Raw genomic sequence first — 12,500 nt, forward strand, 5'->3', positions numbered from 1 at the left:
ACTGTTATTTGACAGGTTTTTCCTAAATTATTACGATCAAACACCTTCAATAAAGTGACAGAACTTAAAGTTCAGCAGTCAAACACTGTTATTTGACAGGTTTTTCCTCAATTATTACGATCAAACACCTTCAATAAAGTGACAGAACTTAAAGTTCAGCAGTCAAACACTGTTATTTGACAGGTTTTTCCTCAATTATTACGATCAAACACCTTCAATAAAGTGACAGAACTTAAAGTTCAGCAGTCAAACACTGTTATTTGACAGGTTTTTCCTCAATTATGACGGGCTTAAGCCAACTCATGCAATCTCAGTCTCAAGTTTGGGGTAGTGGCGCGGCCCTAGTAGTAGATAGTGAGTTGGACTGGTGATCAGAAGGTCATGAGTTCAAATCCTATCTGAGAACACCACCTTGAGTATGGCACTTAGCCCTAAGTTACTCCAGGGAACTAAAATAGTTTGCTAAATGGTAAAAATGTAAGTTTAACAATAAGAAACAAGTATTCATCATGGGGCTGGGTTGGCAATTTTATTGAGAGGTATCAGGATGGACTATATAGAATCATAATCAGAAGAAGGGTACAATTATTTGGCTTTTGTTCCTCAACATTGACATTGCAGCATTCAGATACAAAAAACACAATAATAATAATAATAATAATAATAATATGTAACGTAAGTAAGTAAAAAAGTAACCCTACATTGATAAAGTAATAAAGTGATGGATTTATCTGTGGCTTCAATAGTGCAAAAATAATCGTGTAGTGTGCAGTAGTTATAATACTGTAATATGTTCATTGTAGTGTGCGTGGGGTTGGTTAGGGGGTGGCAGTCTTTTGTATTCTTCCGGTGTATTTCTCTGGGTTTTAGCCCAGAGGCTTCGGTACCGTTTGCCTGACGGCAGTAGCTCGAACAGTATATATGAGAGCGATATATGGGATACACAGGGATATACATGGAATATGAGAGGATGAGATGCGTGAAACAGGGAGTTACTGTGTGCATTGACGGATGTGACCACAGGAATGGATTTGAGTATATTGACAGTGATGTCCTGTGGGGGGCAGCACCGCGCTTCACACAGCAGCGTTTTGGCGGCGCGACCATAAGACCAAACAGAAGAAGAAGAAGCTTTGTATGAGGAGCTTCGAGCCGCGCTGTTTACAGGTCTACAAGCAACATCCTGAATCATGTCCTCGAAGGAGGTAAGAGAACTTTAAGACTTCGTTAATAAGACGGATACGCGCTATATATAGCTATATTTGACATTATTGGTCAAACCGAATGTAACTACCTTGAGATAAGGCATGTTTTTGTAGCTTAATGTAGCAGGCTAGGGTATTCATGCTAGTTGCTAACTATGCTATGCTACCTGGCCTGGCCTCTGCTCGGCGTTCAGCAACAAACAATGTCGTTAATAATAATAACTAACGTTAGTTAAGCTCGTTGTAGCCTAAAAACCTACACGTCCAGTGCTGTTATAAGGATAATCTAATGCGTTAATGCACTATTGCTAAAACGCATTAGCACGCACAACATTCATTCCATGTGTCATTGTTTTAGCAACGAGCTAGCTGGCTGGCTAGTGAGACAGATCCGCCATTACACAGAGCGCACACACACACACACACACACACACACACACACACACACACACACACACACACACACACACACACACACACGCACACACACACACACACACACACACACACACACACACACACACACACACACACACACACACACACACAACTACTACTACACACACACAACTACTACTACTAACATGTTTGTCATCTTTTGACTAGCTGACTAACTGGTCTAGGTCTAACGAACTTATAGCAAAATAACTTTTTTTTTAAAGTGACTCCTAAGTTATGTTTTTATGAAATATTTGTTCAGATTTAATTTGCCTACTTATAAACTAAAATCGGATATTTTTGAAACCATATATGGTTTTAAACAATTGTCTTAACTTAAATGTCGTAATAAACGCTAGGCCTCCCAATCGCAGGTTAGTTTTGCGCGTCCTGTAAAGTAAAATTGCCATGGAACATTTGGTGCCAGTAGTGTGGATGGTTTTCCCAAGACCTCCATAACATTTCCTAACGTATTACTCTGATAGATAGTAGCGATGCCCTTGCGAACTCTAACTAGCTAACAAACCCTAGTCGTCTATCTGTACAGTATAGTATAGTGGATAGTGTACATAGCCTTTATTTATTTATGTAAACCAGCTCCTTCCCTTGTGTTTTTAGTTTTTTTTTAGTTTTTTTTCTTTCCTAGCACCAGGGGAGCCCCCCCTCCTAAATTTCGTTGTTTGGTACCTGTACTGTATCAATGACAATAAAGACCATTCATTCATCATTCATTCATTCATTCATTCAAGATGTATGGCTCCAAATGTGTATTTGAAATGTTTTGTGTGGCTCTCTGTGTTCAGAAACCAACTACCTAGTGTGCCCAGTGATTTGTAAAGAGATTCTTTCTTCTCTGTCCGTTTAGTCTCCCCGCGAGCCAGAGCAGCTCCGCAAGCTCTTCATTGGTGGGCTGAGCTTTGAAACTTCTGATGAGAGTTTACGGGCACATTTTGAACGATGGGGATCCCTCACAGATTGTGTGGTAAGTACCATGCTTCCTCTTTGCTGTAGGTCTGTAATTATGATGCTTTTGTAGTCCTCTGATCAATTAACACGGCCCTGCTGTTTTTAACCCCAATAGGTGATGAAAGATCCCGTCTCAAAGAGATCAAGGGGCTTTGGCTTTGTCACGTACAGTTCCGTGGATGAGGTCGATGCGTCGATGGAGGCGCGTCCTCACAAGGTTGACGGCAGGCAAGTGGAGCCTAAGAGAGCGGTGTCCAGAGAGGTAAGTGATGGCTGATGAGCTTGCTGCAGTTTTGGTTTTTTCGTTTTTCCCTTTCCTGAACCGATCGAAAATCGAATCTGCTGTTTTTTTGAACAGGATTCCTCCAGGCCGGGTGCCCACACGACCGTGAAGAAGATATTTGTGGGCGGCATCAAGGAAGACACAGAGGAGGCGCACCTCAAGGACTACTTTGAGCAATTTGGCAAGATCGAGGTCGTCGACATCATGACTGACAGAGGCAGTGGCAAGAAGAGAGGATTTGCCTTTGTTACGTTTGACGATCACGACGCCGTAGACAGGATTGTCAGTAAGTCGTCAATGTCGTTGATACAAACATTTAGCTTTAGTGACTTATGTCAAATACAGTTGTTGTTGTTGTAGTTCTCACATCACAGCAATCGTTTCTCCGAACTAGGGGTGGGCATCGACGATCGATAATTGATCGATAATTGATCGATAAGGATCTTGGTCGATCACAAAATAAAACATTTGGTCGATCACAAAAAAATAAAATAAAAAATTTGTGATCGACCAAGATCCTTATCGATCAATTATCGATCGTCGATGCCCACCCCTACTCCGAACTCACGTTTTCTCCCCCTCCAGTCCAGAAGTACCACACGGTGAACGGCCATAACTGTGAGGTGAGGAAAGCCCTGTCCAAGGAGGACATGAACAGATCAGGGATGAATAACAGAGGTATGGATTTCACCTGCCTTCGAGTAGACTACTGCAATTTTAAAAAACTGCAGTTTAAAGATTAATATTAGATACTACTGAAAACAAACAATCTACAACAATTGCACACTCTCTGTTATATTTCTCTCACTGTGTTTCAGGGCCAAGAGATGGGAACTTTGGAGGAGGCGGTGGATATGGAGGTGCGGACATTCTCAATGTTTATTCCCTACTTTCTGCTTTGTTTATTCCCTGCTGTGAAATGTCTAACCCCTGTTTTCAGGGTGAATATATCAATGCTTTATTGTCTTCTAGTGGTAACGATGAATCCTATTGTATCTTAATCCAGGTGGCTTTGGCGGAGGCAGAGGCGGCAGAGGAGGAGGTGGTGGAGGATATGGTGATGGTGGTGATGGATACAATAACTTCGGAGGCAATGGTGAGTTCCCCAGGCCTATTTTCTACGGACCTTTTTTACGTTGCAGTAGCACTGGTAACAATGCTCACATGCAAGAGCACCTGATCTGGGATTTGGTGGTTTGTACAAATGCTTCACTCATTGGACTTTTGTTTCTTTAGGTGGCTATGGAGGAGGAGGAGGAGGTCCAGGAGGCTATGGTGGCAACCGTGGCTACAGTGGTGGCAGTGGCGGGGGCTATGGCAACCAGGGTGGTGGAGGCTATGGAGGAGGAGGAGGAGGCGGCGGAGGAGGAGGAGGAGGAGGATATGACGGCTACAACAATGGTGGTGGCGGTGGAGGCAGCAGCAGCGGAGGCGGCAGCGCAGGCTACGGCAGTGGTAGGTCAACCTGTAGGTTTACACATACTGAATAGTGGTGCCGTCATTTTGCTTAGATTCCTGGTCGAGGTTAGTTGAATTTAAATCCCGAAAGTAAAATTAAAATTATAAATCAATCAACGATTGCAAATAGGGCCTTTATGATTTTCAATGATTTGTCAATAAACCAAGACGCTTTTTACCGTTCTATACATTCAACTCGCTTCCAGAATTGACATTGAATCGACTCTAGCCCAGATACTTAAGACGATAGATCGAGTCATGTTAATCTGTCGGACAGTTCAAACACCTGCTCACCCTCTTGCAGGTAACTGCAGCAGCAGCAGCAACAGCGTTCTATAAATTCAACTCGCTTCCAGAATTGACATTGAATTGACTCTAGCCCAGATACTTAGATGATAGATCGAGTCATGTTAATCTGTCGGACAGTTCAAACACCTGCTCACCCTCTTGCAGGTAACTACAGCAGCAGCGGCGGCAGCAGTGGTGGTGGCCACAGTGGTGGCGGCGGCAGCAGTGAACGTGGCCACAGTGGTGGTGGTGGCCACAGTGGTGGCGGCAGCAGCGGAGGCGGTGGTGGTGGTGGAGAGTACAATGACCTGGGCAGTTACAACAGCCAATCCTCCTCCGGCTACGGCCCGATGAAGGGAAGCAGCAGCAGCAGCAGCTACGGGGGCGGCAGTGGAGGGGGCAGGAGCAGTGGCCCGTACGGTGGTGAGCTCCATACCAATGCCAGTTCCCTTATGTAGTGAAGACCCCCGTTGGTCCTGATGTGAGGACGTTTTTTCCCCCGTCACCGTGCCTTTTCGGTAGTATTTTTTTTTTATAAAAGACTGTTTGCAATGTTCTGCAGGTGGATATGGAGGAAGCTCCGGTGGTGGAAGCTCCGGTGGTGGAAGCTCCGGTGGTGGATATGGAGGAGGATCATCCGGAGGGGGATCCTCAAGTCGAAGGTTCTAAATTCTGAGGTAAGCAACTGTAACCGTCGCACTGCACCTCTAGATTGGACTCTTGAATTTTTTTAGCAGCCATGAAGTCAGTGTAATGGAGGAATTTAAATGCCTTTTCCCCACTATGTGGCTTACGTGGTTAGTTACACAGTTTAGTACCAAGATTCAGTATCATTGTTTTTTTTTTAGAGAACAAAGCAGTCCTCTCTTACATGTGGATAGTAATCCTGGGCATTGTGGGTAATCATCGCAATGCAGTGATACAAGTGCGATTCTGAAGTGGACTATCAGAGTTCTGTATTTGGGGGGGGACCCAGCAGCAAACCTTTACGTTCACAGAACCTACCTTCTATTGAGCCTAACAACATATGGATTGGAACAGAGTACGAAACACCCCCCCCCCCTTCAACTCAACACACACAATCTGCCCTTTAGTTCCGTTGCTATGCAGAGCAATGGACTTGAATTGAAGGCTTGCTCCTGTTCTCTTGATTCCCTCTCAAACTGTAGCTGATGATGACGAGATGAAGAGAAAAGGTGCAAAAGTTGTTAATGTTTGTTCCGTATTGTCCAACAGGCCACAGTACTTAGGAGAGGAGAGCCAGAGAGGTGACAGGGAAAGGAAGCAGCAGGTTTACACCCCCCCCCCCCTAGATCTGCTCAGCCAAGCAAGCACAGTTGTGGCTGCTTTACGTCTGCCACATGAAGAGACATGTACAGTAGGAGAGGAGGAGAAATCATGCTGGAAAGGGAGGGAGGGAGGGGGGTTGATGGATGATGTTTCCAAACCAGTTTTTTGTTTTTGTTGAAAAATGCTTCCAACAGGATTATTTGATTTCATTAGTTTGTCTTTTGTGAAGTGGTAGGTATATTTGTTTTTTTTCCACCCCCTTGCAGCACCCGTTTACGGTGTTTTTATTATGTAACTGCCACCCAAATCAAGTTGAAATAAACCACTTTTCAGTTTTGTATTTTTACATTTGTGTATTCTGATTAATGGTATTTCTCATGGTCTTCAATGGATGTGCGTCTGCAAATCTAACGACTGCCACAGAGTGTGTTTTGGTGTTGATGATAAAAAGATTAGTTGTCGAAAGACGAATAGACAAGGTTGAAGGGGTTGGGGTCAATTCAGTTAAAAGAAGTGGACCGATTCAGTTTATGAATTGAGAAGCGCCCATTGTTTTCCATTGAATGTTACTGCACTTCGTCCATAGAGTGAATTGAAATTCTAATTGACCCCGACCGTTGATGTGACGTGTAACTGGAGCATTTTAAAAGAAGTAATCTGAGTTGTTGGATTATGCTCCAGACTCAGTATCACATCAGACATTTTTATTTTCAGAATGCAAATCGAATGCTCCCTTTGTTTATCAACCTCAATGCACTTTGTGATGGTATGCTTGGCCCGAAAGGGTCACAAGTCCCCTTGTGCTATTCCTGAAAATGCTTTCTACTCAAAAGTTTATTCATTTGTTGCCACTGGACGAGACAAAAAAAAGAGTTCTCGAAGGCCTTTCCCATTGGTTCATAGCTTCATTATCAATTGGAGTCTAGTTTACACACAGAGCTTTGAGGCAAGCCAATTGAAGGAGCCAGCTGAGATGCTAGCCAATGGGAGGAGCCAGCTGAGGGAGAGAAGTAGCGAGATCCCTGGAGGAGCCAGTGAAGCAGCAGGGTTGCGCTTGTAAGACTAGCGAGAGGCAGCTCGAGGAAAGGGGTATTTTTATATACCATTCTGGTAGGTAAGAAGAGATTTTTGATCACCTCTTGTCTTTTTTAACAATGTCACTTTTACTGTGTTAGCAGTCCAGGCTGTGTTTTAGGATGCAAAAACAAAAAAATGGTGTCTTAAGCCCAATGCACACAGCGTGCGATTTCTGTTGCACGTCAACATTCCATTTTGAAGTTTGAATGGAAGTCTATGAGAAAATCGCATCCCAATGCACACGGCCCCGATTTTAATCGCACGGCGAAAATTCGATTCCATTCATGACAACAATGGAATGTTGTCGTGCAACAGAAATCGCACGCTGTGTGCATTGGGCTTTAGAACTTAAATGGGCACCATAGAAAATGTATTTCCTAAAATGGATAAAGCTACAGTACCTGACTTTCTGCATAAGGTTATCACCACCAATGCTATTGGATGCCCATTTGCTTGATTGATGCAAACCGTGACTGCTACTCTGATATAGATTTAGGTTATGCTTTTTTTTTGTGAGTCAAGTGGGCCAACATCCTGATTTCAGTAGTTTCTAGAGTTGGTAGTGCATGAAATGAGCAAATAAGGTTTTGAGCCATGGACTGACAGTAACATTTGTCATGCTTATGAATGCTTTCTCTAATTGATCTAGTTTTATTTTCAGAACTTTAGGATGATGTCTGAACCTTGTCTTACCTCACCTCTACGGGGATGACCAACAGTTGCAAGGCCTATCTGGACATCAGGTATACTGGCATTTTGCCATACTTGAATAATAATAATAACTTCATTTGTACAGTGCTTTTCCTGCAAACGTTGCAGCTCAAAGTGCTTTAATCATAATCTTAATTAAATTATTTTGTAATTTAAATGCAATATTAAAAGGATGGGTTTTTATCATCTTAATTTAATTAAAGGCAATATTACAAATATGGGTTTTTAGTCTTGAATGATTTTGTGTTTTGGCTAATTATTTCATAACTTGTATTTAATAGATGTTAATGCATTTATCTGGTAATCAAATTGTGTTTCTCCACCCAAACCAGATGTTCTTTCATTGACCACAAACATTTGTTGTGTTTCAGTGTTATTTTATATGGACAACGGAAGACTACATGAACGCTGCTGGACAGTTGTTGATTGAAGTATTTTTTTAATGGAAATGGAAAAATGTTTTAGCTTTTTTCTTATCTTTAAAAAAAAAGGAACATCTTGGTCATCACATGATATTTAGTATTTTTTTAGACTCCTCCTAGAATTCTCTTGTAGCGTAAAGTGCTACATGTGTGTTGGAAAAGATAAGAATTTGGTCCTGAAGATTATAACTGAAAATGTAATTCTGTTTACTTTGAAAGATATTGAAGCCACACACTATTACAAGGGCCACCAATAACACATTTAAACGATAGATTAAAATATCTATTGTGCTCTATGATGCATAAGGGCAGCAAACTTTTTTATTTTTTTTACCTGATTTTAAATGATGCATACTTTGTTAATAAAGTGTCTTATGACAAAAACGAAAACCTGAAGTGACAGTTATTTGTTTGTAATGCTTATGATAATACAGACCAACACCTCTCATAAAGGTATTTATACATTCTATTCTTTACAATAACGGTGTATTTCATACACTGGTTATATTAACCTCTATCAAAAATGAATTAGTGGCCGAACTGCAGCATTATGCATTTGCTATTCCCATCCATCGCTGTAGGGGGCGACCGAGTGCAACACGGAGATCATGTCTCTTTCCCTGCTGTCTTTGGCTTCGTTGGGCGTGTACCTTATTTGATTGACGTGGGATGTAGCCAGTGGCGTGCCTCATAGCCTGCTCGCGTCCCTTCGTTACACGTCATCGAGTAAGCAGTGAAGATGGACACACTTCTCCTGGTAAAGTTGCTTACTAGTTTTTCATATCTCACATCTTTAAACGGTGTTATGTTATTGTATGAGACGTGTGTCAGAGGCACTGGGCATTGGTAGTCAGAGATATGCATGTGAAGTTATATTGTAGCTACAGGCTGGTTGATGCAAACGACATTATTTCGCCAGCTGGCTAGCTATGAGGCTAATCTGTGTATGCATGGGTGATGTTTATGTCCTGTTCTGACAACATCTCGTCTACAGGACTTCTACTAGAACAATAATACAATTTATAAATAATAATGTCGATTTTCTTACAACAAGAAATAAACTCACTGGAGCTCAGGTGTCCCACATTAATGTCCTAATTAGTGTCCCAATGTCCCAGATTATGTGTTAGCCAGGCAGGTACTATGAGGTCAGCTGTATGTGATAATGGCCCAAGAGGGTTCATGTGAATAATAAGATCAGGGTATTCCATCAACGTCGCTAAAGGGAAAATCCAAGTTTATCAAATCGCGAGACCTATCAAAATAAGCCTGGATTTTCCTTTAGCGACGTTGATGGAATACTCCCCTGATGCTTGAAGACATTGGCCTAGCTAAAGAAGGGATCATTCTTATTTCCATCAGGAACCCACTCTGTACACAGTGAAAGCTGTCCTCATCCTGGACAATGACGGAGAAAGACTCTACGCGAAGGTAACATGTCACTTACATAGCTGACTGTATTTTCCCCGAGCAATTTGCACGGGCCACATTACCCATTCAGAAACGTCAGTGTTGCAGTGCTCACCTAGTACATAGTGATATAAGTGTGAACAACAAGGCATTAGGCCTATACATTCAGCTTACTTCTGGAGTTGCATGTAGACACACCAGTGTGAGTGTACCCCTGTTGTAACACTATGTTTGACTTCTCCCCATAGTACTATGATGACACGTATCCATCGGTGAAAGAGCAAAAAGCGTTTGAGAAGAACATCTTCAGCAAGACGCACCGTACAGACAGTAAGATCTATTCCGAAGCACCAACCATACACACGTCAGGTTGCTGTGTGGCCACATGAAAGAAGAAGAAGAAAGAATGAATTTATTTGCCATGCAATCAATTTGTCAGTCAATTGTTGGAATTTGGTATTTTCTTTGCTTTAGACACAGGGCCAGCCATAGTCGGCGCCCCTGGAGCAATTAGGGGTTAAGTGCCTTGCTCAAGGGCGCATGCAGCTCCCTCCTGAGGCGGGGATTGAACTAGCGACTTTCCAATTGTAGCCGCCGGCCTCTCTAACCTCTAGGCTACCACAGAGTTCTTTCTCTTAATAATGTCAATAGCTTATCGGGTGTGCTGTGCTATGAGGGCTCCTTTGTGGAATTGGTGCAAGTTGTAGTGACTAAAAGCAAACCCCTCTCCTTGCTTACACAGGTGAGATAGCACTCCTTGAGGGCCTGACCGTCGTCTACAAGAGCAACATTGACCTCTACTTTTATGTTATTGGAAGTTCACATGAAAATGAGGTAGGCTGGTAGCAACAGAAGATTAAGACACGTATCAGCCACGTATGTTTGTTTTCTCCCAAAATTAACACTGACTGGCTCTGTGTGGTCTCTTCCCCAGTTGATGCTGATGTCGGTGCTGAACTGTCTGTTTGATTCTCTCAGTCAGATGTTACGGTAAGACTGGACGGGATTATGTTGTTATTTTAGCACAGACAATCCACTGGGTGTTGTCAGAGAGATCTGACAGAGATCTCTGTTAGATTGCCATAGAGTTGTCCGCATTTAAAACATTTTTTTTTGTGTGTCTTCATTCAGGAAGAATGTAGAGCGCCGGGCCTTACTTGAGAACATGGAAGGCCTGTTCCTGGCAGTAGATGAGATAGTGGATGGGGGGTAGGTACACTCACTTCTCTTAACATTTCAACCGCCGACTGATGGTAGAAGTGGTTTGCGTGTAATGTGAGTCTGTGCTCTTCTCTCATCCGTATGTGTTCTTCTCTCCCGCAGAGTCATCCTGGAGAGCGATCCCCAGCAGGTGGTGTACCGTGTGGCCCTGAGGGTAAGACTGCTGCTGATCCTCTGTTACCTTAGTCACTCGCTAATGAGTACAGTTCTGCTGCATGGATATGAACATCATTAGACCTGACCTGAACATGCACACTCACTCTCTATCTCTTCCACTCTCTCGCCTCCATATCTTCCTCACTCTCTCTGTCTCTCTCTTTCTTTCTTTCTCTCTCTCTTTCTCTCTCTCTCTCTCTCTTTCTCTCTCTCTCTTCTCTCTCTCTCTCTCACACAGGGGGATGATGTTCCTCTCACAGAGCAGACTGTGTCTCAGGTAAGATGATGGGCCAGCTATCGGTGCCTGTTAGAAGATCTTGAGTATATGAGTTGAATAAATATACTTATATCGATATATATTTATGATATTATATAAATATCAGTATATTTCTATTTGAAGCAAATGAGGGAGGAGTATACGGTAGTTAAGTGCTGGGTAAAGATAGTTTGATAACCTCAGGTTAGACCTCCCTCCGGAATGGCTCTCGTGATTGACGATTTCGAAAGGTTTCGACTCCCGCGGTGTCCCTGTGTAGCTGTTGGGAGGCTATGCTGTTAGCTAGGTGTCAGCTAGGTGGCATCTACACACTTGGCAGTTTCTCTGAGCTGTTCATGTTGATTGATGCCCACGCGAGAGTCGTTTCACTGGCTGTGTGTCTTACTCTGCCACTCGGTAGATTCATCGTCATTGCCAATTCTCTCCCTGTGAACGTCAATAATTGTTCCTTAGTGTGGTATTATATCTGGAATTTGTCGTCATAACTTTCTCTCTGTTTTTACAGCTGATGTCAACTAAAAGTTGAGTTTAACTCTCTCTCTCGTTTCCCTCCTTCAGGTGCTCCAGTCTGCGAAAGAACAGATCAAGTGGTCCCTGTTGCGATAGGCTGGTCTCTGGCCACATGTATAGGCACACACTCACCGGGTGACATCATTCCTCTTCCCTCCCTCCACATAAAACACACCCTCACCTGATGACATCATTCCTCTTCTCCCCCCCACCCTACTCCCTCCCTCCACATGTCCCAGAGATCATTGCACTGAAGTCCTCCGACTGAGCCACCATCCTAGGACCTAGGACCACTGTGGCCTTTTTTCATAAAAACTACAAAACTACATTTCCTGTGTCTTGATGATCTATTCCAATTGTAAGCTGGTAGTTCTATGGCTCTCTATGCTGAGACAACAGACTACTCTCTACCCCAAGTAGACTACTCTCTACCCCCAAGTACATCAGGACTGTCTCCATGGCTACATGTAAACCCTGACCTTTTTGCTATTACCACCAAATGTGATTTGATGTGATTTGAAAAACTATTGTGTTATCAAGCCTCCATGACCTTTGTGAGAGTTTGGCATCGTGGTGTAGCACCTGTTAGCTGTGGTGGTTATATAACACGGCTATAAGGTGCGCAATATCCTGGCTGTATCCAATATCCTGTCTCTTTGTCGCCCACTTCCACTTGAGATTCCACTCTGTATGTTGACTATTTGTCTATTTAGTTGTGCATAAAGCCTTTGTTTATAATACGTTAGGATAATTGTGTTAATTTACAGGTTCCCTTTACACTGTTTCCC

The 12,500-nt window shown here is 42.9% G+C and overlaps 3 protein-coding genes across 4 annotated transcripts in view; 2 read left to right on the forward strand and 1 right to left on the reverse strand.

Moving 5' to 3' along the window:
* Positions 1-12,500, reverse strand: part of cdk4 (cyclin dependent kinase 4) — a 359,603-nt gene that overhangs the window by 104,495 nt on the left and 242,608 nt on the right. Inside the window, exon 10 of one of the 2 annotated variants that reach the window (XR_013937868.1) lies at positions 7,301-7,344. The exons of the other annotated variant lie outside the window; for it this stretch is intronic. The gene's annotated coding sequence lies outside the window, so the exon portion shown is untranslated. Of the gene's footprint in view, positions 1-7,300; positions 7,345-12,500 lie in introns of those variants that run through there. 2 annotated transcript variants of the gene reach the window in all.
* Positions 1,128-7,155, forward strand: LOC308172905 (uncharacterized protein). The gene is made up of 11 exons (XM_080547865.1): positions 1,128-1,205; positions 2,509-2,625; positions 2,725-2,871; positions 2,968-3,178; positions 3,478-3,570; positions 3,711-3,752; positions 3,899-3,988; positions 4,129-4,347; positions 4,804-5,061; positions 5,201-5,315; positions 5,875-7,155. The coding sequence occupies exons 1-10, from the start codon at positions 1,191-1,193 to the stop codon at positions 5,305-5,307; spliced, it is 1,299 nt and encodes a 432-aa protein (XP_080403991.1). The 5' UTR covers positions 1,128-1,190; the 3' UTR covers positions 5,308-5,315; positions 5,875-7,155.
* The window catches only part of LOC308173308 (coatomer subunit zeta-1-like), a 3,718-nt gene continuing 72 nt past the window's right edge, over positions 8,855-12,500 (forward strand). Inside the window, exons 1-9 of the mRNA XM_080548313.1 lie at positions 8,855-8,895; positions 9,501-9,569; positions 9,797-9,878; positions 10,291-10,382; positions 10,483-10,538; positions 10,680-10,757; positions 10,872-10,923; positions 11,164-11,202; positions 11,761-12,500. The exon at positions 11,761-12,500 is cut by the window's right edge and continues 72 nt beyond it. Coding sequence (XP_080404439.1) covers positions 8,878-8,895; positions 9,501-9,569; positions 9,797-9,878; positions 10,291-10,382; positions 10,483-10,538; positions 10,680-10,757; positions 10,872-10,923; positions 11,164-11,202; positions 11,761-11,808 — 534 coding nt within the window. The 5' untranslated portion in view covers positions 8,855-8,877 and the 3' untranslated portion in view covers positions 11,809-12,500. The remainder of the gene's footprint in view (positions 8,896-9,500; positions 9,570-9,796; positions 9,879-10,290; positions 10,383-10,482; positions 10,539-10,679; positions 10,758-10,871; positions 10,924-11,163; positions 11,203-11,760) is intronic.

Source organism: Nansenia antarctica, assembly GCF_963989245.1.
Source record: "Nansenia antarctica genome assembly, chromosome: 18".
Classification (NCBI taxonomy): domain Eukaryota; kingdom Metazoa; phylum Chordata; class Actinopteri; order Argentiniformes; family Microstomatidae; genus Nansenia; species Nansenia antarctica.

Excerpts from the sequence above, each read along its gene's own strand:
- LOC308172905 (XM_080547865.1), top strand. Across the intron at positions 2,626-2,724 it reads GATCCCTCACAGATTGTGTG|GTGATGAAAGATCCCGTCTC; the intron begins GTAAGTACCATG and ends TAACCCCAATAG. Across the intron at positions 3,179-3,477 it reads CGCCGTAGACAGGATTGTCA|TCCAGAAGTACCACACGGTG; the intron begins GTAAGTCGTCAA and ends CTCCCCCTCCAG.